General features: G+C 36.8%; 1 protein-coding gene and 1 pseudogene across 1 annotated transcript; both read left to right on the top strand.

Annotated features, from left to right (window-relative positions):
• Positions 1-2,912: 2,912 nt before the first annotated feature.
• On the top strand, positions 2,913-3,884 carry LOC143664784 (olfactory receptor 2AJ1-like). Its single transcript, XM_077138168.1, has one exon. The coding sequence runs from the start codon at positions 2,913-2,915 to the stop codon at positions 3,882-3,884; it is 972 nt and encodes a 323-aa protein (XP_076994283.1).
• Positions 3,885-9,744: 5,860 nt separating this feature from the next.
• Positions 9,745-21,177, top strand: LOC143664786 (UV excision repair protein RAD23 homolog B pseudogene; annotated as a pseudogene).
• The last annotated feature ends 1,282 nt before the right edge of the window (positions 21,178-22,459 follow it).

The following is a 22,459-nucleotide window of genomic DNA, read 5'->3' on the forward strand; positions in this document are numbered from 1 at the left end:
CATCTAGGAGTGAGGAGAGATGATATATGAGCATTTCTCCTTTCAGCCGCCCATTCTAACAGCAGGGACAGGAAGGGAGTTGTGCAAAGGAATCGTGCCTCTGCCTCAGGATGCTAAGGACTGCTTAGAAAATGAACACAGGCAAAGGTGATCCCTAGGAAGGCAACAACTTCATGAATGAGCATTCAATCCATCAATCCATCTCTGCTCTGACGGGTCCCTGGTGGGGGAGGGAGGTCAAAATGGACAGAGAAATCCATCAGTCTCCCTAAACAGCCTACTAAGTGGCATGTACATTAGAAGGTGGGTCAAAGGTGCCAGGCCATGTCTGCTGTTCACTGCAAAATGGAAGTTTCAACAGAGATGTGGAGATGTGCTTCTTTCTACCTGGATTGTGAGCTGATACCCTGAAGGAAAGGGATAAGAACAGCTACTAAGGATTGCAAGGAACGAAGAGGTAAATATATTCTCTGAGACTATATATGTATTATAAGGCTTTGAAGCATTATGGTTGTCTGGAGAATTTCTCAATTTTTCTGACTTTATAAATAACAAGGGTTCTTTTGAAAATCCCAGAACCCATTCCAGTAGGTTTTGACTGGGCTTCAGAAATTTTGTGTTTGAACAAGAGTCTTCCATGATTCTGATGAATTGTTGCATAGGTTGAGTATAGGCTCCAGAGTTAGACTGTTACAGTTACTTTATGGTTCTTACTCCTTAGGAAAATCACTATTCCCCCCAAGGTTCAGTGCTCTTTTTGATAAATGAGATACAATTAATTATTATCTCATAGGAGTTTTGAGAGATTTAAATTACATAACATTGCATGTAAATTATATAACATTAGCATTTGGTGAGTGTTGAATAACTATTATATCACTATGATTAGTGTCTTTAAGGCCATACCCTGGTTCAGCTCTGCAAATTGCCATTTTTGTGTGTCAAAGAGCATTCGAAGTTGTACATCTAGTTGTTACAACAAGGATGATTTAAATAGTGAGCACATAGATTCTGTTTCTGGAGCAAATACTCCAAAAATATCTTTTTCTCACTATAAATTGATAATTTAAATATTTACATTGAGCAAGGGGAAAAGGAAACCCCAAATCCTTGCTGCTCCTTGAGATGAAATGAGTAGAAATAGACCCATCAGCAGAAACACTGTGTTCCCTGTACCCTTTTAAGTTTCTGAGGGGCAGAACCATCCTCCCATCCAAGTAGATAGCGGTTGCTTAATTAAAAGCAATCTCAGAGGAAATACCAGGTCCCTGTTTGATTCTGAGTCTACTTCAGGACTATAGGTATGAGAAGGGAGAATAACAGGGCAGTAGTAAAACTGTGTGGAAGACTTAACTTTGGGATGAGGAGAAAATATGAAATTGTGTGAATAAAGATGGTGAAAGAAAAGAAGGCAGGAAGTAAAGTGAGTTAAAGGAAGATTGGTATAAAATATGGAGAGAATATGGGGAATGTGCAAAGTACTGTGTACATTGTATGATCAGTGAGATAAATGTGTGGATGCTTTTCTGTAGCTCAACTGGTTAGGGACCAAGAAAGCCCCACAATTTTCCCATTTTCTCTCCTCTGTTGCTTGTCATTCCAGCATTAGAGGAATCACTTTTTTGGTATTCATCTTTCCTCTGCTAAATATGTAACCCCACCATGCCACACATTAGGTTAAATCTCAGAACAATACGTGTTACTGATAATTTGTTGGAAGTAAACTTTGAATGTGTCAGAAATCTGAATACCCTGGGCAACTGATGGCCAAGGAAACCATCCCAAGAAGAAAGACACATTAGAAGAGACAGAAGACCTCCCATAAATTGGCTTAAGACAAGAAAATGACCAAAAATATTGATTGTTTTCATGGTTTCTATGTATGTTCATTGATCATAATCTTGTCTTTCTTTTCTCCTCTGTAATCCATATAGATCAGTCTGTGGGAAAAAAGGGCAAAGGTGTTGTGCAACTTTGCTGAGAGCCAGGCACCAATTAAATGTGTTTTGTCTAAACACCATGCGAACCACTAGTTCTATGTCCCTGGGACAAAGTTGCCTGCTTGCCTGTATAACATGTTCACAGAGAAGGACACTGGAAATTCTCACCATTAACATAAGCACATGGATTAATTTCATGGATCAGGAAAACCTGACACTTAAAGTCAGAAAACAAGCAGCATTCAAGAAACAAGCATTGATCATCTTCAATGTCCAGGAGTGACTAAAGGTGGCTTCACAAAAACATTATTGAAGCCATTGGCCCTCTTCCCTTTTCCCTGTATTTTCTCTCCAAGATGATCATTTTGATGCCCTTTGCTCCATTTCCCATCAGTGGTGGAAGGCTCACTGCAAATGGCCTGACCTCTCAGGGGGGTAAAGTTTACTGCAGACCAAACACAGTTCTGAAAAGGCCTTTCTGCCTTCAGTTTATCAAAGCCTCTACTTCTCATCATTAAGAAAACTCTCTATTTTCTAAGAAGCCTTTTAACACTGAGTGAAATTTTGTTTTTTTTTTTCAAAATCTAAAATGATCATGACTCCTAGTTGAAGTTATATCTCCAAAGGACCTTAAAGCAATGACTATATTAGTTCTTTAAGAAATATGTATGATAAATTTTTATCAAATTTACTGGATGTTTGTAGATAAAACATTAAAATGCACCTATGTTCCTATTTGTTTACCATCGGTTATTAGTTTGTATCAGTTAGGTGTGTAAGTTTACTAAGTAATCTATGAGAGAGAAATAATGAAAATCTTGAGTGTTTGAGAAATTTTTTACAATACTAAAGATACCATAAAAGGAAATAAATTAAGAGGAACATGTTAACAGAAGCCCAGGGAAGTAGTGAGAAAGACCAATTGTACAATAATTTGCCATCAGATGGAAAAATGTCCTTGCCTTTTTAGTCATGGTAATGATGTTCAATCAAGAAAGAGACAATGGTACCGTCACCACAGATTTTATTCTCCAGGGGCTCTGGCCTGAATTCAGCCATCTTATGATCCTCATCTGCCTCATCCTTCTGGTCTACCTTGTGGCTGTTATGAGCAATGCTTTGCTCATTCTCATCATCTGGCTGGATTACAGACTCCACTCCCCCATGTACTTCTTGCTCAGCCAGCTCTCTCTCATCGACATGGCCTTGATCTCAACTTCTGTCCCTAAAATGGTGACAAACTTCTTCTCGGGGAAGAGAGACATATCACAGGTTGGCTGTGGAGTGCAAATCTTCTTTAGCTTAACCTTAGGGATTGCTGAGTGCCTCCTGCTGACCCTCATGTCCTACGACCGCTATGTCGCCATCTGTAACCCACTGCAATACTCAGTCATCATGAGGCACACCATCTGTACACAGATGGTCATTGTGTCCTGGTTGGGAGGGGCAGTAACGTCCTTGGTTCATACAGCATATGCCATGCATTTTCCCACCTGCCACCCTAGAGAGATCCCACATTTTTTATGTGAGGTCATGGCTCTCCTGAAGCTTACTTGTGAGAACATTACAGCTTATGTGAAGTCGGTGGTGATTTCAAGCTTTCTGGTGGTCCTCATTCCCCTGAGCCTCATTCTGGCTTCCTACACTCTCATCTTTCTGGCTGTCCTCCACATGAACTCTCCCAAGGGCAGGAGCAAAGCTCTGGCCACCTGCTCCACCCACCTCTGTGTGGTCAGCCTCTACTTTGGCCCTGCCATCCTTGTCTACATGAGGCCTGGTTCCTCTGAGACCCCCAAATTAAACCAGTCTCTCTTCATGTTTAATGCCATCCTTACCCCTATGCTGAACCCTCTAATCTATAGTCTCAGAAACAAGGATGTCATAGCAGCTATGAAGAATATAGTGATCATGAGACGTCCACTGGAAAAGATGAAAAACCCCTAGGTTTCTGTACCTGATTATAATCTCATGCCAGCTTATTTCTTTTTATTGTTTTCAGGAGCCTTATATCTTGGCAAAATGTCATGATAAACATAAAAATGTTAAAGGTTCTTTTTAAACACACTTTCAACATACAAATAAAAATAAGGTAACATATCCATGGCTTAATGGCACCATTACAAAACTTATTTCTTCTGATTCAAATTCCTGAAATTACATATGCCTCTCTAAATTACACAGAACACCGTTTTTGCCCACGTATGCCCACTTCACAAATGCATTCACCTGTCTGCACACAATTTGCAGAGGAAGTTGTGAGCTGCTCCACAGTACAGGGGCAAACTCATGACTTCAGAGTCAGTTAAGGAAGCAGAACAACTAAGATCAAGCTTGCAAGTGATAAGACATTAAAATAATCTGATCTACCTTGAGTAACCAAGGCACTTTTTATCCAAATAGTCCTTGGTACAGTTCACGAGGAAGGAAGGATAAACTTATCTCCTTTCTTTTGACTCTAAAACTTTTCCATTTTCTTTGTATTCCTCCTTTAGAGTTCATGCCCATTTCCCAATGCAAACATAGACCAAACAAGATGACAACATTTCTTCTTGAGATCTGAAAAATTTGAATAAATATAATGGTGTCTACCACTTAGAGATGTTGAAAAGATAAAAAGAGTTAATACATATTACTCAGAACAGTGTGTAGGGACTAAATATTATCTATATAGATCCAAGCATCTGAAGTCTGGAAGGAGGTCACCACTCAACTGGAAGTGTGAGAACTCAACACTTTAAGGCCTTCTTCTAGGCATTACAGCAGAGCTTTATTTTTTATAGCTAATAAATATGTATCATATTCACTTTCAGCTGAATTCCAAATTGAGGCAAAATATATTATTAATAATAATGATAATACCACTTTCTTCTAGAAAACAAAAATAAATTTGAAGTTATATACAAATATAGTTAAATAATATTACTGGCTGTGCTGGTTTGAAGCCATTATATACCCCAGAAAAATTCATGTTCTTTTAATCTATTCTTGTGCTTGCAGACCTGTTTAGGTGGAATTTTTTGTTTAGGTGATTTCAATTGAGATGTGACCCACTTCATTCAACATGGGTCTTAATCTTTTTGCTGGAGTTCTTTATGAGAGGACAAAAAAGCCAAGGGAGCTTAGAGAGAAAAGCCCTGGAGGAGCTAAGAGAAGATACACAAATGAAGCCCCTGGAAATAGTGTTGAAGGGAAAAAAAACACAAGAATGAAGGAATAGCAGATACCAGCCATGTTCCTTCCCATGTGACAGAGGTATCCCAGATGTTGGCAGCCTGTCTTCAGAGTCTAGGTGTTATCCTGTTGATGCTTTAATTTAGACATTTTTGTGACTTAGTAACTGTAAATTGTAAGTTAATAAATCCCCATTTTAAAAGCCAATCCATTTCTGGTATATTGCATTTCAGCAACTTTAGCAAACCAAAACACAGGTTTATTAATAATAATGCAGTAGTCAAACTTTAAAAGACTGTAATTATTGTAGAGAACAATAAATTCTGAACACTATCAACTCATGGCTTGCTCTTGCAATTACTATTGCCCATTACCAATTTTAACTTCTGCCCTAGAGAATTTTTATTGAAGGTATCATGGTTTAAGTAAAGGAAAAAAGATAGAAAAAAGTTAAAAGGAAGAAAGAAAACCTTGAACTGTTCAATAGTTTGATGTCATTCTCAATGGTTTACAGCATTTTATCCATACAATAATGTACATTTATACTTTAAAAAGCTAATGAAATTTTGACATATGAAACACACATAAGAGGGCGGGCCGTGGTGGCTCAGTGGGCAAGAGTGCTTGCCTGCCGTGCCGGAGGACCCCGGTTCGATTCCCGGCCCCAGCCCATGTAAAAAACAAACAAACAAACAAAATATAATAAAACAAGAAAATGTTTAAAAATGTTTCCCTTTCTTCCATCCTTCCTTCCTTCTCTGTCTTTCCTTCCCTTCCTCCCTCTCTAAAAAAAAAAAAAAAAAGAAAAGAAACACACATAAGAGTTTCTACTAAGATGGCAATTGAGCATGAGCTCCTGCTCCCTTTCTTAAAATCAACCCTAGACAAATAAGAGAGGAAAATAAGGATTCCAAAAATTAAGGGATGGGGAGAACAAATAAAACATCATGGGAACCAAGGGTAAAGGAAGGACTGTCCTGCCAAGGTGTGTGTGCAGGGGATGGTTTATACTAGCGGTTCTCAAGGTCTGACTCCATCTGAATCCTATGGAATTAGAACCTCTGAGGGCAGGGTCCAGCAATCTATGTTTCAGATGTCCTCAGGTAGGACCATGAGGCACATGGTAGGAAATGGTTCTAGGCAATCATACTTCTCTAACCAAGTTTACTTGCTCAATCATTCAAGAAATATTTATTGATGACTACTTGTCAGGCATGATATTAAGTACTAGGTATAAACTGGTGGATAAAAGAGCTGTGTTCCTTACACTAACACAAATGAGTCCTGTGTGTTTTCAGATTCTCAGCACATCTTTGCATCAGCACAGATGTTACCCCATGTACTTCTACACCAGAGTTCCAGGCCCAGGCTTCTGTCAGAAGGTTGGCAGATGTTCCTGAGGTGGGCGAAAGACCAAAGCAGAGCCTCAACTGAGCTTCTTTATCAGTGGTTTCCCTATCATGTCCTTTTTTTTCAACCAAGACTTTAGGTAAAAATGTGTAATTTATAGTGCCAATAAACAGTGGGCTATCATATATCCACTTATCAGTTTACATCCAATTGGAAATGAGTTGGTAAGATATGAATAGCTTGAACTACCTACACAAAAAAGGTACTTTATGAAAACTAATGAAGTTTCCTTCAACTCTTAGTTTATAAAGAGGTATTTTCATAAGTATTTGTCATTATTAAATGCTTCACTGTATTAGTTGAAATTATTATTATATATATATTTCCTTTATTCTTTTAAAGAAGTCTTTTCTGATATTGAATCATCCTCTATTGCTAAGATAAATTCTAATTGACAATATTCTTTTACCTGAGAAATTTGGCTAGTGAATATTTTATTGAGACTTTTTTCAACATTTGTTTTCATAAACAAAATATTACTATATATATATTTTTGACATTGTTATTATCTAATTTTGGACAGCATTACAATAGCCTCAACTCAGTAGCTTCCATTATTTTTCTGTACTCAAATGTAATTTTCAATAAAAGTAAAATCATAACTCACATACAAATGTAAAAATAAGCATGTGTTAAAAGTTTTTATTTTACTAGCTAATGAGGAAATTATCAAGGTGTCACAAACAGTTGAAAAGAGAAATTGAAAAGCAGTTATATTAATAGATCAAGAGTATTGAAATCAATGTGCAAATACAGGCAAAACTGGCTTCTCTTTAGCTTGAGTTGGGAACTCAATTGAACATCAACAGGAAAGAACAGATTTTGCAAGTCTACAGATACAAACTAACTTGCATTAGTATCAGCTGTCTATAATTTACAGAGGTATTAAACAGCTGCCATAGAATTAGAATTAAATAACCCAGAGGGGTGTTTTCTGGTCTGGACAATGCATACTTTTCATGGAAGCACATTTTCTTCTCACTTTCTTTCTAGAACTTGAAAGAGTTACTTGCTCCTCAAAAATTTGTAAATTCTCATATGGAAAACCGTCTGGACTTGGATTTTTAGAATATAGGTGGTCTTTGACTGCCATGTCAGTACTGACATATTTTTCTAGGAATTATACATCTCATTATCCATGTTTTCATATTTGGCAGTGTAAATCTGTTCATAATATTATTTCTAAGTTCTTTGCTTCTGAAATACTTTATATATTTTAATTATATATAATTAAAGTAGATTCCCACTCCCTTTTTAACAATCACTCTTATCATAAATTTGTCGACTTAATGGTTTTTCAAAGAACTAGCTTTTGGCTTGCTTGATCTTAAAATTGCTTATCCTTTATTTTATTTCTTTATATCTTAATCTTTATTTTTGCCTTTCTTCTATTATTTGATATGCTTCCTTGCTTTTCTCCAATTTTTAACATTGAAAATTATTTTCATTTCTTGTTAACATTTCTTATTTTATAATAAATGCATTTAAAGCTATATATTTCCCTTAAGTATTACTTTAACTGAATCCCACAAAATTTTGCATGTGCAATTTTCCTAATCATTTGATTATGAATATCCTTTATGACTACAATTAGCCCAAGTGTTATTTGGTAACAAGCATTTCAATACCTAAAGATGCTCTTTGTTGTTGATTTAATATTTTATTACATTATGATTAGTGAACATTGTATGGTATTTAATTTTTGGCATTTATTAAGGTTTACTTATGTTCTAATATATGGTCTATTGTTGAAAATATCCCATGTATTATTGAAAAGAAATGTTGTTCTCTGTTCCTGTTCTTTCTCTCTTTCTCTAAAAATAAATTTTATCAAAGTATTTAATCACTCTTGCTTCTTCTATCTCTTTTGCATACCTTGACTTTATCTCTTTGTTTTTTTCTTCCAAAAATTTAGTGTGGGTCTTTGTGCCATATAATCTCTGATAATATTTTGTTTCATGCCTATAATATTTTGTTTTATCCTTATTTTTGGATGAGTCAAAGTCTCTTACCTCAATAATAAAAAAAGTATATTCCATTGTCTTCTTTTGCTTTGGAGTCCATTAAGATTATCTTTTAGATTTTGATAATACTAAGATCACTACCATTGTGTTTTTTCTGCCCTCTTATGTTTGACATGCTAAACCACTTTCTATGTGAGGTAATACAACTTTCTTGAATTAAGTTAAATTTATTCAAAATTCAAGTAAAGGAGCCATGTTCCTTACACTAACAAAACCCAGCAATATTTATTGAGAAATTCCTAAGACCAGACTTGTTGCTACCCCCAGCAACCCTCTGTTAAGTTCCATCACTTCCCTATTACTGAACCAATAACTGACAAGGTTGATCAGATTCCATGGATGACTTATTAAATTAGCCATTATTAAAACTCCATCCCTGGAACTGAAGGAAAAGTCATATTCCCTTGAGTCACTAGATTTTGTAAAAAGACAAGGGAACAAAGCTAGAGTTCTTATAGAAAGCAGGATTGTGCTTTGGTGAATACAGGGTAAATACCAGTGTTGTCCATTAAAGGATTTCAGTGAAATGCATGGCATTTATTAGCCCAAACTTTTCTTTGAGAAAATTGAATTAGAGAGGGCTTAAGGGATGTGCCCAACTACATATGGACAAAGTGTGCTTGATTCCGGAACCTGAACCTGAGCTCTGACTCTTTGTGATATGTAGACCGTCTTCATAGGAGCTGGTTTAGTGGAAGCTATAAATGAGAGAAACAGTCACACGTACAGTGTGATACATCCTGTGTCATGAATGTGCATGGCACTGGGGAACATATGTAGGGGGATAGCTGCTGAAGGTTTTCCTGGAGATAGTTGCAGCTAAACTGAGAATCAGGAAAAGAAACCAACAAAAGGAAATTACAGCATGTAATAAAATCTATGGGCAAGAGACTTCCGGAGAAGATGGCGGCTTAGTAAGACGCGCAGGTCTTAGTTCCTCCTCCAGAACAGCTACTAGGGAAGTAGAAATGGTACAGAACAGCTTTCAGAGCCATGACAGAGACCAAGAAGACAGCATACCCCATTCTGGAATGGCTGACTGGCTGGGAGAACACGCTGCGGTGAGCTCACTGAGGGGCACGTGCTTCCCTGGGCCAGGGTGGCAGGCGGCCGGAGTCCCTCTCTCCCTCCTTCCCGGGTTGGCTGGGAGAATTGGACAGGCAATCCCCTCAAGCCGCAGAGGCTGGCGCCCCTCCACCATGCTTGGTGCCCCGGGCCGGCTGGAAAATATGGAGAGGCGCTCCCCCAAGCCACGGAGGCTGGCGAACCTCCCCACGTGCAGATTCCCGGGCCAGCTGGGAGATTCGGATTGGCACTCACCCAAGCTGCTTTGGCTGGCGACCCTCCCCTACAGCAAGAGTTTTCCAAAGTTAAAGGAGCCACAGCATCTTTAACTGGTGGGACCCACAGACAGATGAGCGCCATGAACACCACCTACTGGGCAGGATAAGAAAAACAGAGCCCAGAGATCTCACAGAAAAATCTTTCAACCTGCTGGGTCCCACACCCAGGGAAATCTGATTAAATGCCCAGATGCCAGCAGAAGATAACGGATCATGCTCAGAAAATTGAAGATATGGCCCAGTCGAAGGAACAAATCAATAGTTCAAATGAGATACAGGAGCTGAGACAACTAATGCTGAATATATGAACAGAAATGGAAAACCTCTTCAAAAACGAAATCAATAAATTGAGGGAGGACATGAAGAAGACATGGGCTGAACAAAAAGAAGAAATAGAAAGTCTGAAAAAAATCACAGAGCTTATGGGAGTGAAGGACAAAGTAGAGAAGCTGGAAAAAACAATGGAGACCTACAATGGTAGATTTAAAGAGACAGAAGCTAGAATTAGTGAATTGGAGGAATGAACATCTGAATTCCAAAAAGAAACAAAAACTATAGGGAAAAGAATGAAAAAATTTGAACAGGGGATCAGGGAACTGAATGGCAATATGAAGCGCACAACTATACGTGTTGTGGGTGTCCCAGTAGGAGAAGAGGAGGGAAAAGGAGGAGAAAAACTAATGGAATAAATTATCACTGAAAATTTCCCAACTCTTATGAAAGACCTAAAATTACAGATCCAAGAAGTACAGCGCACCCCAAAGAGAATAGACCCAAATAGGCATTCTCCAAGATACTTACTAGTTAGAATGTCAGAGGTCAAAGAGAAAGAGAGGATCCTGAAAGCAGCAAGAGAAAAACAATCCATCATATACAAAGGAAACCCAATAAGACTATGAGTAGATTTCTCAGCAGAAACCATGGAAGCTAGAAAACAGTGGGATGATATATTTAAATTACTAAAAGAAAAAAACTGCCAACCAAGACTTCTATATCCAGAAAAATTGTCCTTCAAAAATGAGGGAGAAATTAAAACATTTTCAGAAAAAAGTCACTGAGAGAATTTGTGACCAAGAGACCAGTTCTGCAAGAAATACTAAAGGGAGCACTAGAGTCAGATACAAAAAGACAGAAGAGAGAGGTACGGAGAACAGTGTAGAAAGAAGGAAAATCAGATATGATATATATAATACAAAAGGCAGAATGGTAGAGGAAAATATTATCCAAACAGTAATAACACTAAATGTTAATGGACTGAATTCCCCAATCAAAAGACATAGACTGGCAAAATGGAGTAAAAAACAGGATCCTTCTACATGCTGTCCACAGGAAACACATCTTAGACACAAAGATAAACATAGGTTGAAAGTGAAAGGCTGGGAAAAGATATTTCATGCAAATAACAACCAGAAAAGAGCAGGAGTGGCTATACTAATATCCAACAAATTAGACTTCAAATGAAAAACAGTTAAAAGAGACAAAGAAAGACACTATCTACTAATAAAAGGAACAATTAAACAAGAAGACATAACAATCATAAATATTTACGCACCAAACCAGAATGCCGCAAAATATGTGAGGAATACACTGCAAACACTGAAAAGGGAAATAGACTCATATACCATAATAGTTGGAGACTTCAATTCACCACTCTCATCAATGGACAGAACATCTAGACAGAGGATCAATAAAGAAATAGAGAATCTGAATATTACTATAAATGAGCTAGACTTAACAGACATTTATAGGACATTACATCCCACAACAGCAGGATACACCTTATTCTCAAGTGCTCATGGATCATTCTCAAAGCTAGACCATATGCTGGGTCACAAAGCAAGTCTTAACAAATTTAAAAAGATTGAAATCATACACAACACTTTCTCGGATCATGAAGGAATGAAGTTGGAAATCAATAATAGGCGGAGTGCCAGAAAATTCACAAATACATGGAGGCTCAACAACACACTCTTAAACAACCAGTGGGTCAAGGAAGAAATTGCAAGAGAAATTAGTAAATATCTCGAGGTGAATGAAAACGAAAACATAACATATCAAAACCTATGGGACACAGCAAAGGCAGTGCTAAGAGGGAAAATTATTGCCCTAAATGCCTATATCAGAAAAGAAGAAAAGGAAAAAATGCAGGAATTAACTGTCCACTTGGAAGAATTGGAGAAAGAACAGCAAACTAACCCCAAAGCAAGCAAAAGGAAAGAAATAACAAAGATTAGAGCAGAAATAAATGAAATTGAAAACATGAAAACAATAGAGAAAAGCAATAAGACCAGAAGTTGGTTCTATGAGAAAATCAATAAGATTGATGGGCCCCTATCAAGATTGACAAAAAGAAGAAGAGAGAGGATGCAAATAAATAAGATCAGAAATGGAAGAGGAGACATAACTACTGACCTCACAGAAATAAAGGAGGTAATAACAGGATACTATGAACAACTTTACGCTAATAAATACAACAATTTAGATGAAATGGACGGGTTCCTGGAAAGACATGAACAACCAACTTTAACTCAAGAAGAAATAGATGACCTCAACAAACCAATCACAAGTAAAGAAATTGAATCAGTCATTCAAAAGCTTCCTAAAAAGAAAAGTCCAGGACCAAACGGCTTCACATGTGAATTCTACCAAACGTTCCAGAAAGAATTAGTACCAACTCTCCTCAAACTCTTCAACATAATCGAAGTGGAGGGAAAACTACCTAATTCATTCTATGAAGCCAACATCACCCTCATACCAAAACCAGGCAAAGATATTACAAAAAAAGAAAACTACAGACCAATCTCTCTAATGAATATAGACGCAAAAATCCTCAACAAAATTCTAGCAAATCGAATCCAACAACACATTAAAAGAATTATCCATCATGACCAAGTAGGATTCATCCCACGTATGCAAGGATGGTTCAACAAAAGAAAATCAATTAATGTAATACACCATATCAACAAATCAAAGCAGAAAAATCACATGATCATCTCAATTGATGCAGAGAAGGCATTTGACAAGATTCAACATCCTTTCCTGTTGAAAACACTTCAAAAGATAGGAATACAAGGGAACTTCCTTAAAATGATAGAGGGAATATATGAAAAACCCACAGCTAATATCATCCTCAATGGGGAAAAATTGAAAACTTTCCCCCTAAGGTCAGGAACGAGACAAGGATGTCCATTATCACCACTATTATTCAACATCGTGTTGGAGGTTCTAGCCAGAGCAATTAGACAAGAAAAAGAAATACAAGGCATCAAAATTGGAAAGGAAGAAGTAAAACTATCACTGTTTGCATACGATATGATATTATACATCGAAAACCTGGAAAAATCCACAACAAAACTACTGGAGCTAATAAATGAGTACAGCAAAGTAGCAGGTTACAAGATCAACATTCAAAAATCTGTAGCATTTCTATACACTAGCAATGAACAAGCTGAGGGGGAAATCAAAAAATGAATCCCATTTACAACTGCAACTAAAAGAATAAAATACCTAGGAATAAATTTAACTAAAGAGACAAAAAACCTATATAAAGAAAACTACAAAAAACTGCTAAAAGAAATCACAGAAGACCTAAATAGATGGAAGGGCATACCGTCTTCATGGATTGGAAGACTAAATATAGTTTAGATGTCAATCCTACCTAAATTGATTTACAGATTCAATGCAATACCAATCAAAATACCAACAACTTATTTTTCAGAAATAGAAAAAACAATAAGCAAATTTATCTGGAAGGGCAGGGTGCCCCGAATTGCTAAAAGTATCTTGAGGAAAAATAACGAAGCTGGAGGTCTCACGCTGCCGGACTTTAAGGCATATTATGAAGCCACAGTGGCCAAAACAGCATGGTATTGGCATAAAGATAGATATATCGACCAATGGAATTGAATAAAGTGCTCAGAAATAGACCCTCTCATCTATGGACATTTGATCTTTGATAAGGCAGTCAAGCCAACTCACCTGGGACAGAACAGTCTCTTCAATAAATGGTGCCTAGAGAACTGGATATCCATATGCAAAAGAATGAAAGAGGACCTGTATCTCACACCTATACAAAAGTTAACTCAAAGTAGATCAAAAATCTAAACATTAGGTCTAAGACGATAAAACAATTAGAGGAAAATGTAGGGAGATATCTTATGAAACTTACAATTGGAGGTGGTTTTATGGACCTTAAACCTAAAGCAAGAGCACTGAAGAAAGAAATAAATACATGGGAGCTCCTCAAAATTAAACACTTCTGTGCATCAAAGAACTTCATCAAGACAGTAGAAAGACAGCCTACACAATGGGAGACAATATTTGGAAACGACATATCAGATAAAGTTCTAGTATCCAGAATTTATAAAGAGATTGTTCAACTCAACAACAAAAAGACAGCCAACCCAATTACAAAATGGGAAAAAGACTAGAACAGACACCTCTCAGAAGAGGAAATACAAATGGCCAAAAGGCACATGAAGAGATGCTCAATGTCCCTGGCCATTAGAGAAATGCAAATCAAAACCACAATGAGATATCATCTCACACCCACCAGAATGGCCATTATCAACAAAACAGAAAATGACAAGTGCTGGAGAGGATGCGGAGAAAGAGGCACACTTATCCACTGTTGGTGGGAATGTCAAATGGTGCAACCACTGTGGAAGGCAGTTTGGCGGTTCCTCAAAAAGCTGAATATAGAATTGCCATACGACCCAGCAATACCGTTGCTGGGTGTCTACTCAAAGGACTTAAGGGCAAAGACACAAACGGACATTTGCACACCAATGTTTATAGCAGCATTATTTACAATTGCAAAGAGATGGAAACAGCCAAAATGTCCATCAACAGACGAGTGGCTAAACAAACTGTGGTGTATACATATGATGGAATATTATGCAGCTTTAAGACAGAATAAACTTATGAGGCATGTAATAACATGGATGGACCTAGAGAACATTATGCTGAGTGAGTCTAGCCAAAAACTAAAGGACAAATACTCTATGGTCCCACTGATGTGAACTGACATTCGAGAATAAACTTGGAATATGTCATTGGTAACAGAGTCCAGCAGGAGTTAGAAACAGGGTAAGATAATGGGTAATTGGAGCTGAAGGGATACAGACTGTGAAACAGGACTAGATATAAAAACTCTAAAATGGACAGCACAATAATACTTAATTGTAAAGTAATCATGTTAAAACACTGAATGAAGCTGCATCGGAGCTATAGGTTTTTTTTTTTTACTATTATTATTACTTTTATTTTTTTCTCTATATTAACATTCTATATCTTTTTCTGTTGTGTTGCTAGTTCTTCTAAACCGATGCAAATGTGCTAAGAAACGATGATCATTCATCTATGTGATGATGTTAAGAATTACTGATTGCATATGTAGAATGGTATGATTTCTAAATGTTGGGTTAATTTCTTTTTTTTCCATTAATTAATAAAAAAAAGAAGTGGTGGGAATAGTGCCTATTCCTAAAAGTCAGAATGGAAAAACCCATAAATATACCTGGGCATTAGGTAGAGTTCACAGAAAGGTCTTGACTCAGTAGTGAGTAATAATCAGTACTGGAGTAAGCACTCTTCTTGTCCCGCTTTAGAAATAAAACATGTAAAGAACAAACTGTGCCAAGTAACTTAATTGTTCCCAGATCAAAGCTCAAGTATATTTATAAAAATATAAAAATATCAAGCCCTAACAAGGTACAATTCACAATGTTTGAAATGCAATAAAAAATTATCAACTATGCAAAGAAGCAGGAAAATATAACCAAAAGTGAGGAGAAAAATCAATTAGTTGAAATCAATGCAGAATGAACATAGGTTATGTTGTCATATCAGCAAGATAAAGAAGAAAAATCATACAATCTTATCAATTAATGCAAAAAAAGCAATTGATAAAATCCAACACTCTATCATGATAAAAACTCTCAACAAGTTAGGAATAAAATAGAACTGCCTCATCTTGATAAAAAGCATATAGAGAAAGCCTACAGTTATCACATTTAAGAGTGAAAGACTGAGTGCATCTCACCTAGTATTCAGAAAAAGGACAAGCATGTCTACTCTCAACATTATTACTCAACATACTTCTGGAATTTCATGCCACTTCAAGAAAACAAGAAGAAATAAGAAATGAATTTGTAAGGAAGAAATAAAAATGTCTCTATTTACACTTGTCTAGATAGACAATCCTAAAGAATATACCAAAAGCAAACAAACAAAAACCAACAACAACTAAATAAGGTTACAGGATAAAAGATCAGCCCTCAGAAATCATTCTCATTTTCATATAACAACAATGAACATGTGCAAACCAAAATTAAAAACACAATTCCATTTGCAACTGCTCCAAAGTAAATGGAATACTTAGATATTCACTTAACAAAACTTGTACAGTGTCTGTAAGCTGAAAATTTTAAATGCTGATGAAAGAAATTAAAGAAGATTTAAATTAATAGAAATAAATATTGTGTTCATGGATTAGAAAACACAACATAGTAAATATATCAATTATCTCCAAATTAATGTATAATTTAATCAAATTATTTTTAACATCTCACAAAGCTTTTTTAAGACTTAAAAGCTTATTCTAAAGTTTACATGAAAAGAAACAAACTCCAGAATAGCTAAAACAATCTTGAAAAAGAAGAACAAAGTGGGAGGAACCACTTTACCCAATGTTAAGGCTTACTATAATACAATTATCAAGACACTGTGGTATTCGAGAGAGAAGAGATGGAAACAGCCAAAATGTCCATCAATGGAGAGTGGCTAAACAAAATGTGGTATATATATATATGATGCAATATTATACAGAAGTAAGAGAGTAAAGTCATGAAGCTTGTAATAATGGAGATGAAACTTGAGGACATTATGCTGAGTGAAATTAGCCAGAAACAAAAGGACAAATACTGTATGTGCTGGTTTGATAGGATGTACGGACCCTAAAAAAGCCATGTTTTAATCAAAATCCCATTTCATAAAGGCAGAATAATCCCCATTCAATACTGTATGTTTGAATCTCCTTGGAGATGTAACACAATCAAGAGTGGTTGTTAAAATGGATTAGGGGGGACGTGTCTCCACGCATTTGGGTGGGTCTGGATTGGTTTACTGGAGTCCTATAAAAGAGGAAACATTTTGGAGAATGAGCAATTCAGAGAGAGCAGAGAAGAATGATGTAGCCATGAGAAGCAGACAGCCCACAAGCCAGAGACCTTTGGAGATGAAGAAGGAAAAAGTCTCCTGGAGAGTTTCATGAAACAGGAAGCCAGAAGGGGAAGGTAGCAGGTGACGCCTTGCTTGCCATGTGCCCTTCCAACCGAGAGGGAAATTCTGACTGTGTTCACCATGTTCCCTTCCACTTGAGAAAGCAACTCTGAATTTCACTGGCCTTCTTGAACCAAGGTATCTTTCCCTGGATGCCTTTGATTGGACATTTCTATAGACTTGTTTTGATTGGGACATTTTCTCAGCCTTAGAACTGTAAACTAGCAACTTATTAAATTCCCCTTTTTAAAAGCCATTCTATTTCTAGTATATTGCATTCCAGCAGCTAGCAAACTAGAACACTGTATGGTCTCAATAATACGAATTAGCATTAATAAGTGAACTTTTGAGTTAAAGTAGAGAAACAGGTTATCAGGACATAAGAAGCGAGTAGAGATTGGGCCATTGATATTGAAGGAGTACAGAATGTTCAACAGTACTGACTGTAAAGACCCAGAAATGGATAGCACAATATAATCCGCTGGTAACACAATATTGTAAGTATACTGAGTGAAGCTGAGTGTAAGCACGGTTGATGGAGGAGGGCTGGGGACATGTTTGACACCAGAAGGAAAGAGAGAGAATAAGGACTGTGATGGTGTTACTTAGTGATGCCTAAGGTAAACAATTAAATACCTCTTAAAGATTTGGTGGTGAAGGCATGTGTGATTGTACCAGGAACCTTGATTTTTTTACTTGGATTGGATTGTATGATGTGTGAATAAAATTTTTAAAAAGTGAACAGGGAGATACAAGTGCTGGAGAAAATGTGGAGAGAGAGCTGCCCTTATTCACTGTTGGTGGGGAAGTGGTAAAACCCTTCTAGAGGGTGTGTGGTGGCTCCACAGGAGGCGAGGGGTGGAATTGTCACAGGATCCTGCAACCCGTAGTTAGGTGTAATACTTGGAGAAACTGAGAGGGGGGTAGGAATGGACATTTGCACACTCTGTTTATGGTGGCAGTGTTCCCAATTTGCAATGGATATAGGTGACCTAAGGGTACATCGGCTGAAGACTGGAAGGAGAACTGTGGTGTATATACACAAAGGCTATTGAGTGACTGCAAGAAGGAATGAAGTTGTGAGGCATGCAACTAGGTGAATGAACTTTGAGAAGAGTAAGTTGAGTGAAGTAAGACAGAAATGAAAAGTCAAATATTATAATGCCTCACTAATATGGATTAGCTGAAGTACAAACCCAGAGAATTGAATTTGAGGGCCTATTGTAAAGGTTCTAGATTGTAATCTCCTACAGCAGTCACATATACTCTGGAGTTCTAACTGTTATTTCTAAATTCTGAAATGCTGAGCTGTTTGTGTGTAACTTAGTCTCTCCATGGAACTTTGGATATTTGTGTGACACCCGAGATTCAGAGGTAAAATTCTGCAGCTATGAAAGTCAGCATTACTCCATACAACTGTTAACACGCTAAAAATGTGACCACACTTCAATTACAGACATGAATGAAGCTGATCTGTATAGGACAAGGTAAATCAGAATAATGGTAAAATGATATTGGGTGTATTTTAAAATTTCAAATTCTGTGTGAGACGAAAGGAAGGGATGTTTATTTGATGCAAACTTTATATTAGTAGTGCACTATCTAATCTAACTTCAGCTCACCTGAAGACTCTCCAGCAGCAAACCTTCAAAATAAACATTGACCAGGAAGTGGCCAGCAGAGACACCAGCAGCCACTGGCCCAACATCAGCTACAGCACATCCATTGGGAGATTCTTCTCGGTCAAACCTTTTTGAAGCTGCAACAAGTGCACTTCTGACAAGTCAGTCTTATGAGAATATGGTAACTGAGATCATGTCAATGGACTATGAATGAGAGATAGTAAGTGCAGCCCTGAGAGCCAGTTTCAACAATCCTGACAGAGCAGTGGAGAAAATCTTAATGGGAATCCCTGGAGATAGAGAAAGTCATACTGTGGTGGACCCCACAGGAACTAGTACCAGGGCTCCTCTGTCTGAAGCAGTGACTGCAGCTGCAGCAACTACAACCACAAGTACAACAACAAGTTCTGGAAGACATCCGCTTGAAATTTTAGGAAATCAGCCTCAGTTCCAAAAGATGAGACAAATAATTCAACAGAATCCTTCCCTGTTTCCAGCATTGCTACAACAAATAGGTCAAAAGACCTATTCAGTCACTTCACCAAAATTTGGAAATGACATATCAGATAAAGGTCTAGTATCCAGAATTTATAAAGAGATTGTTCATCTCAACAACAAAAAGACAGCCAACCCAATTACAAAATGGGAAAAAGACTTGAACAGACACCTCTCAGAAGAGGAAATACGGATGGCCAAGAGGCACATGAAGAGATGCTCAATGTCCCTGGCCATTAGAGAAATGCAAATCAAAACCACAATGAGATATCATCTCACACCCACCAGAATGGCCATTATCAACAAAACAGAAAATGACAAGTGCTGGAGAGGATGCGGAGAAAGAGGCACACTTATCCACTGTTGGTGGGAATGTCAAAGGGTGCAACCACTGTGGAAGGCAGTTTGGCGGTTCCTCAAAAAGCTGAATATAGAATTGCCATACGACCCAGCAATACCATTGCTAGGTATCTACTCAAAGGACTTAAGGGCAAAGACACAAATGGACATTTGCACACCAATGTTTATAGCAGCATTATTTACAATTGCAAAGAGATGGAAACAGCCAAAATCTCCATCAACAGAAGAGTGGCTAAACAAACTGTGGTATATACATACGATGGAATATTATGCAGCTTTAAGACAAGATAAACTTATGAACCATGTAATAACATGGATGGACCTAGAGAATATTATGCTGAGTGAATCCAGCCAAAAACTAAAGGACAAATACTGTATGGTCCCACTGATGTGAACGGACATTCGAGAATAAACTTGAAATATGCCATTGGTAACAGAGTTCAGCAGGAGTTAGAAACAGGGTAAGACAATGGGTAATTGAAGCTGAAGGGATACAGACTGTGCAACAGGACTAGATACAAAAACTCAAAAATGGACAGCACAATAATACCTAATTGTAAAGTAATCATGTTAAAACACTGAATGAAGCTGCATCTGAGCTATAGGTTTTTGTTTTGTTTTGTTTTGTTTTGTTTTGATTTTACTATTATTACTTTTATTTTTTTCTCTATATTAACATTCTATATCTTTTTCGGTTATGTTGCTAGTTCTTCTAAACCAATGCAAATGTACTAAGAAATGATGATCATGCATCTATGTGATGATGTTAAGAATTAATGATTGCATGTGTAGAATGGTATGATCTCTAAATGTTGGGTTAATTTCTTTTTTTCCGTTAATTAAAGAGAAGGGATAATTGGAGATGAAGGGATACAGACTGTACAATGGGACTTGATATAAAAACTCAGAAATGGACAGCACAATACTACCCAATTGTGATGCAATTATGTTAAAACACTGAATGAAGCTGCATGTGAGGTATAGGTTTTTTGTTTTTGTTTTTGTTTCTTTCTATTATTGTTTTAATTCTTATTCTGTTGTCTTTTTATTTCTTTTTCTAAATCGATGCAAATGTACTAAGAAATGATGAATATGCAACTATGTGATGTTATTAAGAATTACTGATTGTACATGTAGATTGGAATGATTTCTAATTGTTTTGTTAATTCTTTTTTTAATTAATAAAAAACACACACACACACACACAAAAAAAAAAAAAAAAAAAAAAAGACCTATTCAGTCACTTCAGCAAATTAGCCAACACCAGGAGCATTTTATTCAGATGTTAAGTGAACCAGTTCAAGAAGCAGGTGGTCAAGGAGGAGGGGATGGAGGTGGCAGTGAGGAATAGCAGATACTGGAAGTGATCATAAGAACTGCATTCAAGTGACACCTCAGGAAAAAGAAGCTATAGAAAAATTAAAGGCATTAGGATTTCCTGAAGAATCTGTGATACAAGCATATTTTGCTTGCGAGAAGAAAGAATTTGGTTGTCAATTTTCTTCTACAGCAGAACTTTGATGAAGATTGAAAGGGATATTTTTTTAATCTCACACTTCACACCAGCGCATTACACTAACCTTGTTCACTAGATTAGCTGGGATGATTTGGTCTCATATCTATAATATTTGGCGTAAGTAGTAGATTGTTGGGTGGAGAGGGAAGAATCTAGGACACAGGGCAGGAATAAGTACAGGGCATGTGTGTTTATTAGCAGATGCTGTAGATCCAAACTGTGTAACATATTATACAACCCAAACTCAGCTTTTGCAGATCTTTATTTCTTCTATAAAATAGTAACTTTTCCTAGGTTTCACTCTTTTTAGTTTACTAGATCCATAAATTTAGTAAATACCTTGCTTTATATTTCTTTGACTTAACATTGGTTTCAGAAAGAATCTTTTACACCTAGAATCTGCAGTCTCTATTTCATGGCAACACTGGAAAATGGCTTTGTGAAATTGGGAAAATTTTCAGAGCTACTGTAAACAGAAATGCCAAATTATTTTTTTTTTATTTATTTTTTATTAATGGAAAAAAAAAAAGAAATTAACACAACATTTAGAAATCATACCATTCTACATATGCACTCAGTAATTCTTAACATCATCACATAGATGCATGATCATTGTTTCTTAGTACATTTGCATCGGTTTAGAGGAACTAGCAACACAACAGAAAAAGATATAAAATGTTAATATAAAGAAAAGAAATAAAAGTAGTAGTAATAGTAAAAAACAACAACAACAAACAAACCAACAAGCAAACAAAAACAAAAAAAACCCTATAGCTCAGATGCAGCTTCATTCAGTATTTTAACATGATTACTTTACAATTAGGTATTATTGTGCTGTCCATTTTTGAGTTTTTGTATCTAGTCCTGTTGCACAGTCTGTATCCCTTCAGCTTCAATTACCCATTGTCTTAACCTGTTTCTAACTCCTGCTGAACTCTGTTACCAATGACATATTTCAAGTTTATTCTCGAATGTCTGTTCACATCAGTGGGACCATACAGTATTTGTCCTTTAGTTTTTGGCTGGATTCACTCAGCATAATATTCTCTAGGTCCATCCATGTTATTACATGGTTCATAAGTTTATCTTGTCTTAAAGCTGCATAATATTCCATCGTATGTATATACCACAGTTTGTTTAGCCACTCTTCTGTTGATGGAGATTTTGGCTGTTTCCATCTCTTTGCAATTGCAAACAACGCTGCTATAAACATTGGTGTGCAAATGTCCGTTTGTGTCTTTGCCCTTAAGTCCTTTGAGTAGATACCTAGCAATGGTATTGCTGGGTCGTATGGCAA

The sequence above is a fragment of the Tamandua tetradactyla genome, chromosome 20, assembly GCF_023851605.1.
Source record: "Tamandua tetradactyla isolate mTamTet1 chromosome 20, mTamTet1.pri, whole genome shotgun sequence".
Classification (NCBI taxonomy): domain Eukaryota; kingdom Metazoa; phylum Chordata; class Mammalia; order Pilosa; family Myrmecophagidae; genus Tamandua; species Tamandua tetradactyla.